Source organism: Megascapheus bottae, chromosome 1 (genome assembly GCF_031878675.1).
Source record: "Megascapheus bottae isolate mThoBot1 chromosome 1, mThoBot2.hap1, whole genome shotgun sequence".
Taxonomy (NCBI): Eukaryota; Metazoa; Chordata; class Mammalia; order Rodentia; family Geomyidae; genus Megascapheus; species Megascapheus bottae.
Window position 1 is genome coordinate 55,504,486 of NC_143509.1, and position 16,086 is coordinate 55,520,571.

The 16,086-nt window shown below is 50.6% G+C and overlaps 1 protein-coding gene across 1 annotated transcript in view; it reads left to right on the forward strand.

Moving 5' to 3' along the window:
* The window catches only part of Itgb5 (integrin subunit beta 5), a 109,098-nt gene extending 96,795 nt beyond the window's left edge, over positions 1-12,303 (forward strand). The window contains exons 11-15 of the mRNA XM_090344962.1: positions 1,236-1,458; positions 6,004-6,104; positions 8,968-9,087; positions 10,169-10,335; positions 11,588-12,303. Coding sequence (XP_090201088.1) covers positions 1,236-1,458; positions 6,004-6,104; positions 8,968-9,087; positions 10,169-10,335; positions 11,588-11,683 — 707 coding nt within the window. The 3' untranslated portion in view covers positions 11,684-12,303. The remainder of the gene's footprint in view (positions 1-1,235; positions 1,459-6,003; positions 6,105-8,967; positions 9,088-10,168; positions 10,336-11,587) is intronic.
* Positions 12,304-16,086: the final 3,783 nt, after the last annotated feature.

Below are 16,086 nucleotides of genomic sequence, written 5' to 3' on the forward strand. Positions count from 1 at the left end.
CAGGCCTGGTGGCTCACACCTTTAATCTGAGCTACTCAGGAAGCCGAGTGGATGTATCATCAATATTCAGAGCCAGCCTGGGCAGAAAAATCTACTAGAGTCACATCTCCAATTAACAAGCACTAAAGCTTGTGGCATGGAACAAGTGGTAGAGTGCCAACTGTGAAAGAAAAAGCCATGTTGAGAGTAGAAGGCCCTGAGTTTAAGTCTCCATACCAGTGTACACACACACAAATTGTGAATACTGGTCACTTCTGGGCCAGGAATGTGGCCTAGTGGTAGAATGCTTGCCGAGCGTGCACAAAACTCTGGATTCGATTCCTTAGTAGCACATGCACAGAAAAAAGCCAGAAGTGGTGCTCTGTGGCTTAAATGATGGAGTACTGTCTTGAGAAAGAGCAAGGACAGTGGCCGGGCCCTGAGTTTAGTCCTCAGGACTAAACTTCATGGATCCACTTCATGGCTTACTGTGAGAACAAAGCAAGTTTAAAGCACACGCACCTCTCCTAACCTGAATGCACAGAGCCTCCCCCTGGTGGCTGGTGGTGCCCAGGGCCAGAGGCAGAAGTGAGCTTCTCCCTGGGACCAGTGGAGAGCAGCTGTGCTACTTTTTGGTTGTACCTGAAACAAATAGTCCCACATTCATTCAGTGTTTTCTAGTAACCCCACGTGCTCTCCTGCAGCCTCGAGGTCAGAAGTCTGTTCATTTTCCCTGGGCTGAAGTCGGGTATGTGGCAGGCCTTGCTCCCTCCAGGGGTGCGGGGAGAATGTGTTCCCTGTCTTTCCAGCTTCTAGAGCTGCATTCCTTGCGATCCTTGTCCTCCATCGTCACCCTCTCATCTTCCTCTACTGATCTCCCCCACTCTGAGAACCTTGTGGCCAGTTTAGGGCTCACCTGACCCATCCAGGGGAACCTGCTCATCTCAAATCCTTTCTTTCTCTTCTGCGCATTTGCTTGTACCCCTTTTCGGTTGTGGAGATTACGATATAGACATATTCAGGAACCTTTAGTGAGAGTGATGCAACTTCCATGCCTCTGTTCTAGTGTGATGACTTGGCAAAGTTCTGGACCAACTTGGAGACAACCCAAATACTGCCAGGCTATGCATGTTACCTGTGTCTCTGCTCAGAGGGCAAAGTCAGTGCCTCATTCTCTGTGCCATGCTGGGCATTGGATAGTATGTGTTCATTCATAAAGATGAGCCAGCCCTGATGTGCCCTTTGTGTCGTTTTAGGACATGGTGAGTGTCACTGTGGAGAATGCAAGTGCCATGCAGGTTACATTGGGGACAACTGTAACTGCTCAACAGATATCAGCACGTGCCGGTCCAAGGATGGGCAGATCTGCAGTGACCGTGGGCATTGCATCTGTGGGCAGTGCCAGTGTACAGAGCCTGGAGCCTTTGGGGAGACGTGTGAGAAGTGCCCAACCTGCCCGGATGCCTGCAGCACCAAGAGGTACGTACATCCCCATACCCCCCACAGCCCACCCCTGCCGGCATTTCTCTCCCTCATGCTTGTCTGCCAGCTAGTCTCCATCTCCACTAGAGCCTCCCAGCCTCCCAGCCTCCCAGCCTGTGTGGAGAGAAACTAGAGCTTGAACATGGGGCCTGGGTGCCGTTCCTACGGCTCCACTTTCATCTCTTTGGTGGTTAACTGGAAACAAAGAGTCTCACAGACTTTGTTGCCCAGATGACTTTGAACCTTGGCTCTCAGATCTCAGCCCCCTGAGGAGCTGGGAGTGTAGGTCTGAGCCACAGATGTTCATGGCACTTTAAGAAAACTGAAAACAGAGTACAAAGAGAAGATTGCTGTTCTCTTCTAAGCAAGTTTAGAAATGACAGGGTTATTGAGTTACGTGCAATTAGGTGCACTATTGTGTTTTATAAAGGGAAAACTGCATATGTCGGTTTCCAAATGAATTCAGTGGTCCCATTCATGTTTCCCCCAACAGTGTTTCATAGACAACATACGGGAATTGCTGCTTTAACCAAAACCTGGTGGGAAGACATGCTGGCTAGGAAGGCACCTGACCTAGATAAGGCATGCCGGAAGCAAGTGCAGTGACATTTGAATTTTCCGCTCCATTTCTGCTGTAATCGAGGCTAGTTCTGTGCCCTCACCGAGTGGTTTGTCTAGACGTGAGGAGGCCCCACCACTGGCCTCCTCCCAGGGCTCGGCCACACTGCCGCCCCAGCTCTACGCTTCACACTGTGGCAGTGCAGGGACTGAATTGCAGGAGGCATGCTTTGGTGCCACTGGAAGTTGAGGGTGACATTTATTGCAACTTATAGCTGCCTTGTCATCCGTGCCATGGAGTTGGCAGGATGCCTGCCTGTGTGTTGGGGCGAGAGCTCTGTGTACAATTTCCTTTGGCCAATTTCCCTTCCAGCTGTCTGACCCCGGCTCATAATGAAATGACTTCGTGCTCCCTGGTGGATGTGCCCTCAGGGAGGCACATATTGGCTGTTGGCCCTGTGCCACAGATAATGCAGGCATGGGGAGTTGAGGCTGGCTGGCAAGACAAGATAGTTGGGCCAGGTCTTATTTTAATTGGAGGAGAAAAGGGAGAGAAACAGCAGATCCACTTAGAACCTGCTAAGTAAGAGTGAAGAAATAACAGAGACTCAAACAGAAACACCCCCATGGAGGGGTGGGGGGAGGCGAGTATCTGGAGCCAGAGCTCAAGTAACTGCGCCAAAAACCACCGCTCAGGCCAGGAGTGTGGCCTAGTGGTGGAGTGCTTGCCTAGCATACACGAAGACCCGGGTTTGATTCCTGGGTACCACATACCTAGTAAAAGCTAGAAATGGTGCTATGGCTCAAGTGGTAGAACTCTAGCCTTCAGAAAGTCCAAGCACAGTGCTCAGGCCCTGAGTTCAAGCACCAGGACTGGCAAAAAAAAAAAAAATAGAAAAAAACCACCCACAGCTCTTGTCAACATGCAGTGTCCAAAGGAGCCCTTGCCCCCCTTACCCCAGCCTGCCCTCCCTTCCCCCTCTGCACAATCCCTGGGGGACTGGAGTCCAACCAAGACAACACAAGAAATTTTTAATCATATGGGCTGAAACCTGGCTCTGCCTTCCTGTGGAACCCTAGAGCAATATAGTATTGGCCTCAGGGGAAACTAGCCTGGCTTCCAATGATTGAAGTATTTATTGCCAGAAAGAGAACTGATAATTATCCCTCACTGTGAAATTCCTAAGGAGTAAGGAGGCATCACACTACTTCAGCTTGCCTTGGGACTGCCCTCCCTCCGTCCCTCCCTCTCTTCCTCCGTTCCTTCCTTCCTTCTTCCCCACTCTCTTTCTATTTTTTGTTTATCTGATTTTTTATTTCTTTTTAAAAATCAGGGTATTTTTTCCACGCTGCCTTGACAAGAGTCACCAAGTGTTTTGAATGTTCATCCGTTTCCTTTTCCTCTGGGGTCTCAAGGCCGCTAGTCACCATCCACTTTCCAGAACTAAAGCACCACACCCTTCATTCTGGATGAAGTCACACTTGGCCTGAGATGAGTTCAGTTAACAGGTTCTCAGCAAAGTCTCTCTCAGCAACCTTTGTGTGTGTGTGTGTGTGTGTGTGTGTGTGTGTGTCTGGCACTTTTTTTTTTTTTTTTTTTGCCAGTCCTGGGGTTGAGCTCAGGGCCTGAATACTGTCTTTGGACTTTCTCAAGGCTGGAGCTCTACCAGTTGAGCCATAGCACCACTTCCAACTTTTTTCTATGTATGTGGTACCAAGGAATTGAACCTGGGCCTTTGTGCATGCTAGGCAAGCACCCTACCACTAGGCCAAACTCCTGGCCCTTCTCCACCCCCCTTTTTCTCTCTGTCTCCTCCCCCCCTTCTCTTTCTCTTGCTGGTTCTGGGACTTGAACTCAGGGCCTGAGCATTATCCTTGGGCTTTCTCAAAGCTAGCGCTCTACCACTTGAACCATAGCACCACTTCCAACTTTTTCTGTTTATGTGGTACCAAGGAATCGAACCTAGGGTTTTGTGCATGCTAGGCAAGCACTCTACCACTAGGCCATGCTCCCAGCCCCTATCAGCTTATTTCTAACCAGATGTTTCCATGAAGCTGGGCCAACTGGGGTGGGATTTCATGGCCAGTTGGGGGAGTGTTGAATTCCTAAGCATCCCAGTGTCCTCTTAATGTCTTATCCCAGATGGCTGTCAGTGGCTCATGCCTGTAATCCTAGCTATTCAAGAGGTTCACAGCCAGCCTAGGCAAGAAAGTCCTCAAGACTCTCATCTCCAATTAGCCTACCAAAAAGGCTGGAAGTAGAGCTGTGGCTCAAGTGATAGAGCACTAGCCAGTCATACACGAGGCCCTGAGTTCAAACACAGTCCTATTAAAAAAGAAAAAAGAAAGCTTATCCACTTCTCTTTTCCTGTACCTCCTCAGTGGCCAGAAAGTGGGGGGGAGGGACTTGTCCCGCAGACAGGGCACCCGGTCACTGGACCACTATCCCATTGGTTCCCCAGGAAAGCAAGCTACTGGCATGATCTCTGAGCTCCTTCTGGTTTGAATATCCCACCTCACAGCTCCGAACTGAACTCTCAACCCCCAGGAATTAAGGAACAGATGCTAATAAAGGCCATATGTTGTACATATACAAATCTCTCCTTAGCTTGCCAGAGAGTTTTCCACACACTCAGCCCCTTTGGTCCCCAAAGGACTGTATGATGGTGGGGAAACTGTGCCCCATGTAGCTGAAGTTACGAGGGGTCATCCCCTATACTCTGAGGCCAGGAAACAGCCATGGGGTCTCAGTGGCCCTGCCAGTACCCCAGGATCTGCAGGCTTGAGTCTTCCTCGTGACCTCAAGTTTGCAGCACCCATCAGGGAGTTACTTGAATGGACCCCTTCCTTCCTCGACTGAACCCCTCCCCATCCTGTTGTGTTCACCCCCACCCCCAGTCCATACCAAGGCCGGCTTAGCCCTCCTGAATCCTGCTCTTGCCTGACCTAAATGGAGAGCGGAGGTGTGGGACTGAGATTGATAGCAGTACAGCAAGAACTGTTTCTTAGCTGATTTAAGCTGTCAGTCTGAGGTGAGGGGAGAAACACTTGGTGCATTTGGGCTTCATACACTTTGGAGAGGAAGCCCTTATGTCCCACTATAAATGTACCACACGCACTCTTGGGTGGGCTGAGGCCAGGTGAGTGGTCCATGGGGAACCCAGCAGGTGGGCTCTGCCTGGGATCGAGAGGGGGGTGGAGCCCTAGTGAGGGCGTGAGTGAGCATTGTGGGTGAGTGTCCACAGGCTGGTGGTTCTCAGCCCTTGCTGTGTACCAGAGTCACAGGAACCCCAGCCCAGGAGCTCAGACCTATGGATGCGGATGGACTCCGGCATGGGGTTCGCCTCCCTTCCCTCCAACCCCTTGGAAAGTCCTATGCAGGAGGCTGCCCCACCGAGGCTGGCTTGGATGGGATTATAGAATTGCAGCCATACAGAGGCATCGAGCACTGGTCCCGCAAGTCCGAGGAGCCCAGGGGTTGGCAGGAATAGTTCTGGGCCCAGAAGCCTGGTGTTTACAGCCAACAACTCTGCCAAGTATTTGAGTTAGCCTCATGCAGATGGACTTGATCAGATTCAGGGCCTGAGCACTGTCCTTGGACTTTTTCCTCAAGGCTAACACTCTGCCACTTGAGCCACAGCACTATTTTCCGCTTTTTTCTATGTATATGTGGTACCGAAGAATCAAACCTGGGTCTTCATGCATGCTAGGCAAGCACTCTACCACTAAGCCAAACTCCCAGCTTTGATCAGATTTTTAATGCTGGAATTTGTGACACTGACATCTTGCACGCTGCTCTTTACACTAGATGTGGCCTCTGGGAACCAGGGGTTTCCCGCTCACTGAGGCAAGAAGGCAGTCCTGGAACTGGGCATTGGGAAGGAAGCAACTGCACCTTCAGAGCCTGTGAAGTTGGGAATGCAGGTGCATGTATGGGGCCTTATGTGGCATGTAGTGACCATGTTTCTTTCCTCTTTCCGAAAGGGATTGTGTGGAGTGCCTGCTGCTTCACCTGGGGAAACCTGACAACCAGTCCTGCCACCACCTGTGTAAGGACGAGGTGATCACCTGGGCGGACGCCATCGGTGAGTGTCCACAGCGGTGCTGATATCTGCTCCTGAGCACCGTGGCCGGCATCCAAAGGTGTCTCCCTGGAAGCACGGTGGGTTAGCCCAAGTGAGGAAACAGCCCACACCCGCAGACCTGCTGGCAAAATGATGGGTAGGAGGTGCATGCTCTAGAAATCAGCTTGGCAACTCTCCCCAAAGTTACATAGAAAATCACCATACAGCGCCGGGAGTTTGGCCTAGTGGTAGAGTGCTTGCCTAGCATGCACAAGGGCCCCAGGTATGATTCCTCGGTACCACATACATAGAAAAAGCCAGAAATGGTGCTGTGGCTCAAGTGGTAGAGCTCTAGCGTTGAGAAAGTCCAAGGACAGTGCTCAGGCTCTGAGTTCAAGTCCCAGGACTGGCAAAAAAAAAAAAAAAGAAAGAAAGAAAAAAGAAAATCACCACACAGCCTTCCCAAGTATGCCCAAGAGAATTAGGTTGATATGTCTGCATCAGGGTTCAGGAGCTGTGGCTCAAGTGGTAGAGTGCCAGCCCTGAGTTAAAAGAAAAAAAAAAAGTCAAGCAAGAGTGCAAGGCTCTGAGTTCAAGCCTCAGTCCCAGCACACACAAAATGTTTATCTCCACACAAACCTGGTCATGATAGCCAGATGTCCATCAACTGACTGGTGGATGGAGAAGGAAATGCCAAATCATGTGCATGGAATGTGACTGAGCTATAAAAAGGAGTAAGGTCTTAGCATGTGTGCCAGCCCATGTAACCCTCTAGGCACCCCACTAAGGGCAGGGAGCCAGACAGAAAGGAGCAGAGGCTGTCCCATACTGTTCAGTTCTACCTACATGAAATGTCCATGATCTGCTGAAGCTGGGGGACTAGTGGTGGCCCACAGCTGGGGAAAAGCAGAAATTGGGATTAACTGCTACCATACAGGAACTTCTTGAGGGTGATGCAAATTTTCTGAACTCAGTGAGAATGGTAATATGTTGTGAACTTATTAAAACTGACTCTCCATATTGAAAATAGTGAGAATGAAACACTGCATATACCTGGAAAGATATATGTATTATGCTATACATGGGCACGTGTGTCTCTGCCTTGACCTCCAGCTTCTGTACTTCTGACCCTGGGTTCTGTCTGTCTTGATCCTCTATTACCTCTTGCATAGAATTCCTCATTCCTGCCTCCTTTTGTTGTTGTTGTTGTTTTGTTTTTGTTGAGTCGTGGGGTTGAATTTGACCTGGGCACTGTCCCTGAGCTCTTCAGCTCAAGGCTACTGCCCTACCCTTGAGCCAAGCCCCACTTCCCATTTTTTCTAGAGGTTAATTGGAGATAAGAGTCTCGGGTCCTTTTGTGCCCAGGCTGGCTTTGAACCTTGATTCTCAGATCTCAGCCTTTCTGAGTAGCCACCATACCTGGCTGCCTCCTTGGTTTTTACTGACCTCTTGGACAGATTATAGCATGGTTTGGGGGTATGCTGAGTCCTATATGTATCCCACCTGTAGCCAGCAAGCACCAGCTATGTGCCAAGCTCTATGTGAAACATCTGCCTGCCCTTACTGTGTTGTGCCACCAAGGGCCTGGCTGACATCAAGTCTGCCTATATAGCAGGGCCGGCTGCCCCGATGGGGTACATGTGGCCATTCCCCGTTCTCTCAGGCCAAGCTCAATTGCTCCCCAGATCAGCCTCAGGGAGGGAGGTTCAGTAGGGAAAGCTCATCTCTAGCTCATCATCCGTGCTTTTCCTTCCTTCTAGGTTTTAAAAAATACCTCTCCTGTAGAAGGCGTCAAGAGAAAAAGTCCAGGCCTTCGTGTGTGATGATCACACAATTTATCTCCTTCCCAATTAAAACTCCTTTGACCAACCAGGTTAAAAAGGGAAATGGAAAAGCACTTTGTGATGTAATAGTAACTTGAAATTGTTGATTAGGACCAACATGCCATTGTTGCCTGACTTCCTTTTCTTCTGAATGCTTGTTCATCTGTTCCTTTAGTTCTTCTTTTCCCTCTTATGGATCAAATTTGGGACACACACACACACACACACACACACACACACACACACACCGAGCACACATGCACGTATGCACACTGGTACTACAGCTTGAACTCAGGACCTTGGTGCTCTTCGTTAGCTTGTCTCGAGGCTGGCACTCTACCGCTGAGTCACACTACTACCCACTTGTAGTGCTTTTCTGGTTAATTAGAGATCAGTGTCTCTCAGATTTGTCTGGCTTTGACCCTCAGTTCTTAAACCTCAGTCTCTGGAGTAACTAGGACTTAGCCATGAGCTTCCAGTGCCCACCCCTGTAAATCAGTCCTGTAACCCTGTCCCAGAGAAGCTGTGGAGGGCAGACAGTGCCTGGAGCCCCAATGCTAATGGCATTCTCTCCGGCTCAGGGCAGTGTGGGGGCAGGAAGGAGTGGAAGTGACTGAGGCAGGGGCTTGTTAGCACCCAGGTGGCACCTGTGTGTGTGTCTAGGGCAGGGCCAGGAACATAGCTCGCTTTATCTCAATGTGTGGGTGCCATCGTGGGACCAGCCTGTCATGCTGGCATCCTCCTCACCCCCGTGGCAGGGAGGAGCTGCCTCTGTAGTCCACCCCCGAATGTGGACTCTCCCGTGGGCACCAATGCTGGTAGGCCACGGTTGGGGTGCTCTTCTCTCTATGGATTACATTTCCTCCTAATTCTATGTGCTCACCCCTGCCCCCGACTGTCACATGCTTTTTTTCAGATCCTCTGATGTGATTCCTGTGTCCCCAGAGCCATAAACAGCCCTGGGCCTGTGATCTTGCTAGGAGAAACCTGAGCTTACTTTAAAGCCCTGCCACTGCTTTATCTTGAGGCCCTCAGGACATTTCTTCTCGCCCTTCTTCTAGTGAAGGATGATCAGGAGGCTGTGCTGTGCTTCTACAAGACTGCGCAGGACTGCGTCATGATGTTCACCTATGCCGAGCTGCCCAGTGGGAGGTCCACGCTGACTGTCCTCAGGGAGCCAGGTAGGGGCCTCGGGGTGCAGCCTAGCCCCTGGTTCTGGTTTTTGCCATTTTCTCCTGGATGCCCTGCTAGCATCCTGTCTGAATGCCAGCGAACAGGGACCTCATTCCTCATGATCCGGACCTAAGGCCACAGCCCCCTCACTCCTGAAGATAGACAAGTCCATGTGCTCTTGGGGCCTGTTGCTGAGAAGGTGGCTGGGCGAGCCCTGGGCCAGGCCCCACCACAGCTCTGCACTCGGGAGTCACCTTAGAGGAAACGGAACTTAACTGGACTGGAGCGTTGCTCAAGCTGGAGAGCATCGGGGTCCACATGGCCTCCCCAAAGGCAGCTTCCTGGGGTGGCGGCCCAAGCACAGCTGGAACATGGGGTGCCACGTTCCTGCCTGCTGCTGCTGGGCCCAAGAACCAATGGCCTTTGCCTTAAAGTAATCGGGGTTTCTAGATGAACTTTTTTTTTTTTTTGCTTCTCTGGAGGCAGCCAGGAAGCAGAGGTTTTTGTCTCTAATTCAGCACTGTATAGACTCAGATTCCAAATGGAGGCAGACCACTGTGCCTCCCATAGGCCTGGGCAGAGGGAAGTACAGTACTGAGCTCCAATACCAGCCTGGAGCAGCCAGGCTTTGTACCAAACCCTGCCTCTACAGTTGTTTAAAATAAGGTTTCCTTCCCAGAGGCTCCATACAAAGGGCTTTGGCACAGTGGCCCTTGTAGGAGTCTTGCCTGCTACTTTCTGTCTGCTTGATCAATCCCTGAAGCCATCAACAGAAAGCTGAGCCGCACAGTTCGGCATCCTGCATGGCACTGGGCCAGGCTGGGGGCTGCATCCTTGTTGGGGACACAGCCATCCACCAGAGCTCATGTCCAGGCTTACTGTCTGTCGCCTGACTGTGTGACAGTTACCAGGCCTCTCTGACTCACTTGCTGTCTGTGCTCGGGGAAACCTGCACCCACCCATCCAGTCTCATAGGGGCAACGAGGGGATTCAAGAGAGACCAGAGGAGGGGGTCTGGGTCAGGTGACCTGTCAGCTGTGGCCGAGGCAGGGGGTGGCTTTACCTTTCCTGCCTCCTGATCTCCTCCAGAGTGTGGATCGGCCCCCAACACGGCCACCATCCTGCTGGCGGTGGTAGGCAGCATCCTCCTCACCGGGCTCGTACTCCTCGGCATCTGGAAGCTGCTCGTCACCATCCATGACCGCAGGGAGTTTGCCAAGTTCCAGAGCGAGAGCTCCAGGGCCCGCTACGAAGTGGTAAGCTGTGGGCGGCGGGGGAGAGGGGTCGGGATTGACTTGTATGAGAGTGATACAGGCTTCTGACATCCCTGGTATTAAAAAGCCAAGAACTGGCTAGGCGCTGGTGGCTCATGCTGTAATCCTAACTACTCAGGACAGATCTGAGCATCACAGTTTGAAGCCAGCCCAGGCAAGAAAGTCTGTCAGGCACTTATTTTCAATTAATCAAAGAAGAAGCCGCAAGTGGTGCTATAGCTCAAGTGGTAGAGTGCTAGTTTTGAGCAAAAGGAGCTTAGCAACAGTGCCTGGGCCCAGACTTCAAGGCCTACAGTCAACCCTCCCCCCTCCCCCAAAAAAGCCAAGAACCACCTATCACACCAGGTGAGCGCTGAACCACTAAGGCTGAGGCAGAGGCACTGAAGACGCCAGGCTGGGCAACCATGAGGCAGAGGTGTGAGGGTCAAGGTTCAAAGCCACACAGGACAGAAAACACAGGAGATTCCTACTAACCAAGCTGGTGCAAGTGGTCAATTGCCAGCTCCGAGTGAAAAAGCTAAGGGATGGTGCCCAGGCCCTGATTTCAAGCCCTAGTACCAACAACAGCAGAGAGGGGGCGAGGGAGGGGGAGGAAGGAAGTTAGGAAGGAAAGAAAGTTCTAGGTTAGACTGGGCTATTCATGAGACTATCTCAAAACACTCAAAGGAGAGCTGGGTGTAGCTCCATGCTCCAGCACTTGCCTAGAGTGTGAAAGTAAGACACTGGGTCCCATTCCAGTGCCATAAGAAAACCGTACGAGGCCAGGCCCAGGGCTGAATGGCAAGCCTGGTACAGCCCTGCCCCAGCCCCGCTCCATACCTCCTCGGGTGCAGTGGGCTTGGTAGAGGGCCACACTCCGGAAGTCTGGATGAGCTGGGAGGCAGCAGGTCCGTGGTGCTCAGGGCTGACTCCTTGGGCATCCTGCCCGCGTGGAGCCCTGAGCACCGGCAGGCAGGCGCCCCTCCATTGCCAGGTCTGCTGTAGTCGCCAGGGACTTCAGAGACCTCTGACTCAACCCTCATTCCAGAAAGGAAGAGTAAAAGCTCAAAGAAGGCAAGGGGGGCTTCGAGGACATAGAACCAGGTCAGAAGCGGACCTGGTGCTAGAGCTCAAACAATGACCTCTCACCCACGTGCTCTGCTGGCTGCCCTCCCGGCAGGAGGAAGGGGGGAAGGCCTGGGCCTGCTGGCTGCCATGGCGGAGCTAACACATGTCCCCTTACCTCTGCTCACAGGCTTTGAATCCCCTGTATAGAAAGCCCATCTCCACACACGCTGTGGACTTCACCTTCAACAAATTCAACAAATCCTACAATGGCACAGTGGACTGACGGCTCATGGCTTCTCGAGAGCTGGAGGAGACTAAGGACAAATCACCAAAGCGCTTAGACCGGCTCAGTTCATCATGGCTCCCTAGATAGGCGAGTGCGGAGAAGCCCTGATGGCAAACTGTGTGAGGAGCCTGCTGCCCAGATGAGGTGCCCGGATGAGGTCCCCAGCTGCTGCAGGGTCAGATCCCCCCGGGGCTGCCTCCCTCCAAGCCTGGGAAAGGCAAGGTCGGGACCTGGGTTCTCAGTCACCTCCGCTGGTGTCTGGAGAAGCCGCAGGGGTGAGGCTTTCTCTGCACTCCTCATCCAGCCAGACAGAAGAAACTTGAGAAGGGACAGACTGTGCGGAACCAGCCTTGCAGCCTGGCTTTTCCATGTGGAGCATTTTGTATGAAATAACAAGAGGTCATGCATTTCTGACTTACTGAGAATTGTCCACCTGGCATCCGCGCTTAGCACGGGTGTGTTGGTGATGGGATTGTTGAGGTATCTGTTGAAAACACACTTTTCAAATGTCAGTGCTTTTCCGTGTGTCTGTTCAGTAGTTTTGTAATGAAAAAGATTGTCTGGGATTGAAAGTAAAGATTGGAATCAAATGCCTTCGTGTTGGCCTGGTATTCTGACCTGTCGCTTCCTTTTTTTGTTTTATTTTTTTGGGGGTATTGGGATTTGAACACAGGTCCTCACATTTGTGCAGCAGGTACTTTACTTTTGCTTCAGTTTTTGGTTTTACCGGGTCTCACATTTACGTCTTGGTGGCTTAAGGAACAGATCACTTTGCCTGGCTTATTGGTTAAGAAGGGGTCTCAGCTGGCACCAGTGGCTCACGCCTGTAATCCTAGCTACTCAGGAGGCTGAGATCTGAGGATTTCAGTTCAAAGCCAGCCAGAGAAGAAAAGTTTCTTATTGTCAATAAATAAGCAAAAAGCTAAGTGGAGCTATGGTTCAATTGGGAGAGCTCTAGCTATGAGCAAAAGCAGCTTAGAGACATTGCCCAGGCCCTGAGTTCAAGCTCTATGACTAGCACACACGTGGACACACACACACACCACACACACGTCTTTCACACCAACTGTTTCCCCAAGGTTAACAAACCATGATTCTCCCAGGCCCCCGTCCCCCCAAGTAGCTGGGATTAATAGTTGTGAGCAACCAAGCCCAGTCCTAGACATGCTTCCTGAGTAGCTGTGAATAGTCCCCAGTATCAACTCACGTGGCTGTGCATTCCTCAGGGACAGAATCCACGCTAGTCCACTACTCCAGACCAGGGCATCAACAGGGCTCCGTGTGCTCTGGACCTCGGTGCCTGTGGAACAGCCAGGCTTTACTTCACATTCTAGGTAGAGAGTATAAAGTACCTTCTGTCCTCCGGCCCTGCTTCTGAGGTGCTGAGAGACGAGAAGCAATTGTGCTAATTAATAACAGGGTCAAGCTGTGATTCCCACACACAGTTGTTTTTACACATTCATGTCGATAACCATTTCTTTGATACCCTCTTCCGAGCAAAACTCATTTCAGCTTTGATTTCCTGCAGAACCAAGAATTCTCCCTAAGTTCCCATATCAGATGGAGGGCCTGGGAAGTCACCTGACTCAGGCCCTTATCAGAGGAAGTAGATTCTCAGAGAGGAAGTGGCTTGTCCAAATGCCAGGCTCCTGAGGACAGGGTGGTACTAAGCAGGCTCCGGATTCCCGCTCTTTGTGTAAAATACCTCTCAACCCGTTAGTTGAGTTCTGGAATCACTTTAAGCCTATTGAGCCTTCATTCCAAACGGCCCTGTTCTCATTCTTGGACTGAATTTCCTCTTCTTCATCTGGCCATCACTAAGACAGCACTCTCAATTTGCTCCAGTTACCTGGGGCAAAAAAGAACCCCCTGAGTTTTCCTTCTTTTGTGTAACTTGGGAATGCTTCCCTAAGCCCTTTTTTGAATAAAGCCAGTTGTCAAAAATATACAGCAAATAATAAAATGATGGCTGTGAGCCTTTGTAAATGAAGAAAAGTGAATACTCTTGGAAGAAACTGGGTTTCTCTCCCATTTACTTATAGGTTCCTAAAGTTCAGAGTACATTATCTATAGGCAGCAGTGTCAAAGATAAAGAGCCCTGATTTCTACCGGATGCGGACATTGCTGGGAGGATTCCTTTCCTGACAGGAGAGGGAGGGATGTGTGGAAGGAGGAATGGCCACCTGCAGTGCTCTGCTGCCCCCTGCTGGAAGCTATGAGAACAGGCAGCCTGCAGACCTGACATCTGAGCTTTTACCCAGTGTGTAGGAAGTGACAACTAAGGCCATGAGTTATTCCAGCTGCCTCATCTCACAACTCAGTCTCAGGTCTGCATTTTATAATCTTCAAATGCTTCTATCAAAATGGAGCTCTGGAAACAAAGCTCGAGTTAATCCAGGGCTGGTACTGTCTCTCCTATAGGTCCTGGGCTGCAAACAATGTGTAGATGGGAGGGAAATTTTCTTTTTTGGCTATATTGGGTTTGAACTCAGGGTCTTGCACTTGCTAAGCAGACACTCTATCCCTCTATCATTTGAACTATAGCCACCTTTTTATTTTTGGGGGGTGGGCTGATCCTGGGGCCTGAACTCTAGGCCTGGGCACTGTCCCTGAGTTTTTGTGCTCAAGCTCTACTACTTGAGTCACAGCTCCACTTCCAGATTTGTTTGTGGGGGGGAGGGCCCTGTAGTTTAGTGGAGATAAGAATCTCACTGACTGGGCCGGGAGTTTGTCTTAGTGGTAGTGTTTGCCTAGCATGTTCAAAGACCCGGGCTCAATTCTTCAGTACCATATATAGAAAAAAAAGCCGGAAGTAGTGCTGTGGCTCAAGTGGTAGAGCTCTGGCCTTGAGAAAGCCCAAGGACAGTGCTCAGGCCCTGAGTTCAAGGCACAGTATTGGCAAAAAAAAAAAAAGTCTCACTGACTTTCCTGCCCATGCTGGGGCTTTGAACCATGATCCTCGGATTCCAGCCTCCTGAGTAGCTAGGAATACAGGCATGTGCTGTCGGCGCCTGGCTATTGTTTTTGAATAAAGCTTTGTGATTATGCTCATTCTGGCCTGGACTGCAATCCTATTTATGCTTTTCTGTGGCTGGGGTGACAAGTATATGGCCAAGATTTTTATTGGTTGAACTACACTCCTCCTGACCTCAGCCTCTACAGTAGGTAGGATTTATAGGCTTGAGCCACTCTCATCAAATGGAGAAAAATTTCTAAAGTAGAGGGCCCTGTGGCTCTACAAGAGACACCTGAGGGTCTCAGAGAACACAATCTCCTCTGGCTTGTACTTGGAAGGGAGGTACCTGTGGAGGCAGCTGCACCTGCAGGGAGAGCCTGGGAGGAGGGGGTCCCTCTGTACCTGTACCCGGGACAAGCCTCTGAGCTGATTTTATTTTTTGTCAATCGTGAGACTTGAACTCTGGGCCCAGGCCCTGTCCCTGAGCTCTTCAGCTCAAGGCTACCATCCTACCGCTTGAGCCACAGCACCACTTCCGGTTTTCTCAACAGTTTTTTTTTTTTTTTTTTTTTTTTTTTTTGTCGTTTTGTTTTTTTGCCAGTCCTGGGCTTGAGCTCAGGGCCTGAGCACTGTTCTTGGACTTTCTCAAGACTTGAGCTCTACCACTTGAGCCTCAGCACCACTTCCAGCTTTTTTTTCTATGTACGTGGTACTGAGAACTCGAACCCAGGTCTTCGTGCATGCTAGGCAAGCATTCTACCACTAGGCCAAATTCCCAGGCTCCACTTCAGGTTTTCTAGTGGTTAAAGAGTCTCAGGGACTTTAGTGTCCAGGCTGGCTTTGAACCTGGATCCTCAGATCTCAACCTCCTGAGTAGCTAGGCTAACAGGAGTAAGCCACCGCGCCTGGCTGTCCCTTAGCTTTTTTTGCTCAAGGACGGCACTCCAATTGGACACCTCCACTTCCAGCTTTTTTGGAAGTTCCCTCCTCACATCTCAGTAGCAGGGTTGGCGTCTTCCAGTGGTTTGCCCCAGACCCCTCTCCAGTGCTGGAGAAGATTCATGCCCCTCCCCCCTCCACAGCTGTCTGTGGCTCTGCAGACATTCCACACTGGCAGTGCCAAAACCTTGAACCTTATCTGGCAAAGCAAATCTCATTACTTTGTCTCTCTTTGTATTTCTAGTGTGACTTCCCCTGCCTGAAACACAAAGGGACAGGGTTGAAGGGAAAAATGGATGATTGCAGAACAACAAAAATCATTTAATTCACACAAGGCCAGATTATAAATACCAAAGACCTTAAGATACTGATGATGTCCCCCACATTTTGTTATAAAAAAAATTAATACAGAAGCATTAACTATAAAATGTACACATCCCTCGGTACCATAGAAAAAAGCTAGAAGTGGTGCTGAGGCTCAAGTGGTAGAGCTGTAGCCTGGAGA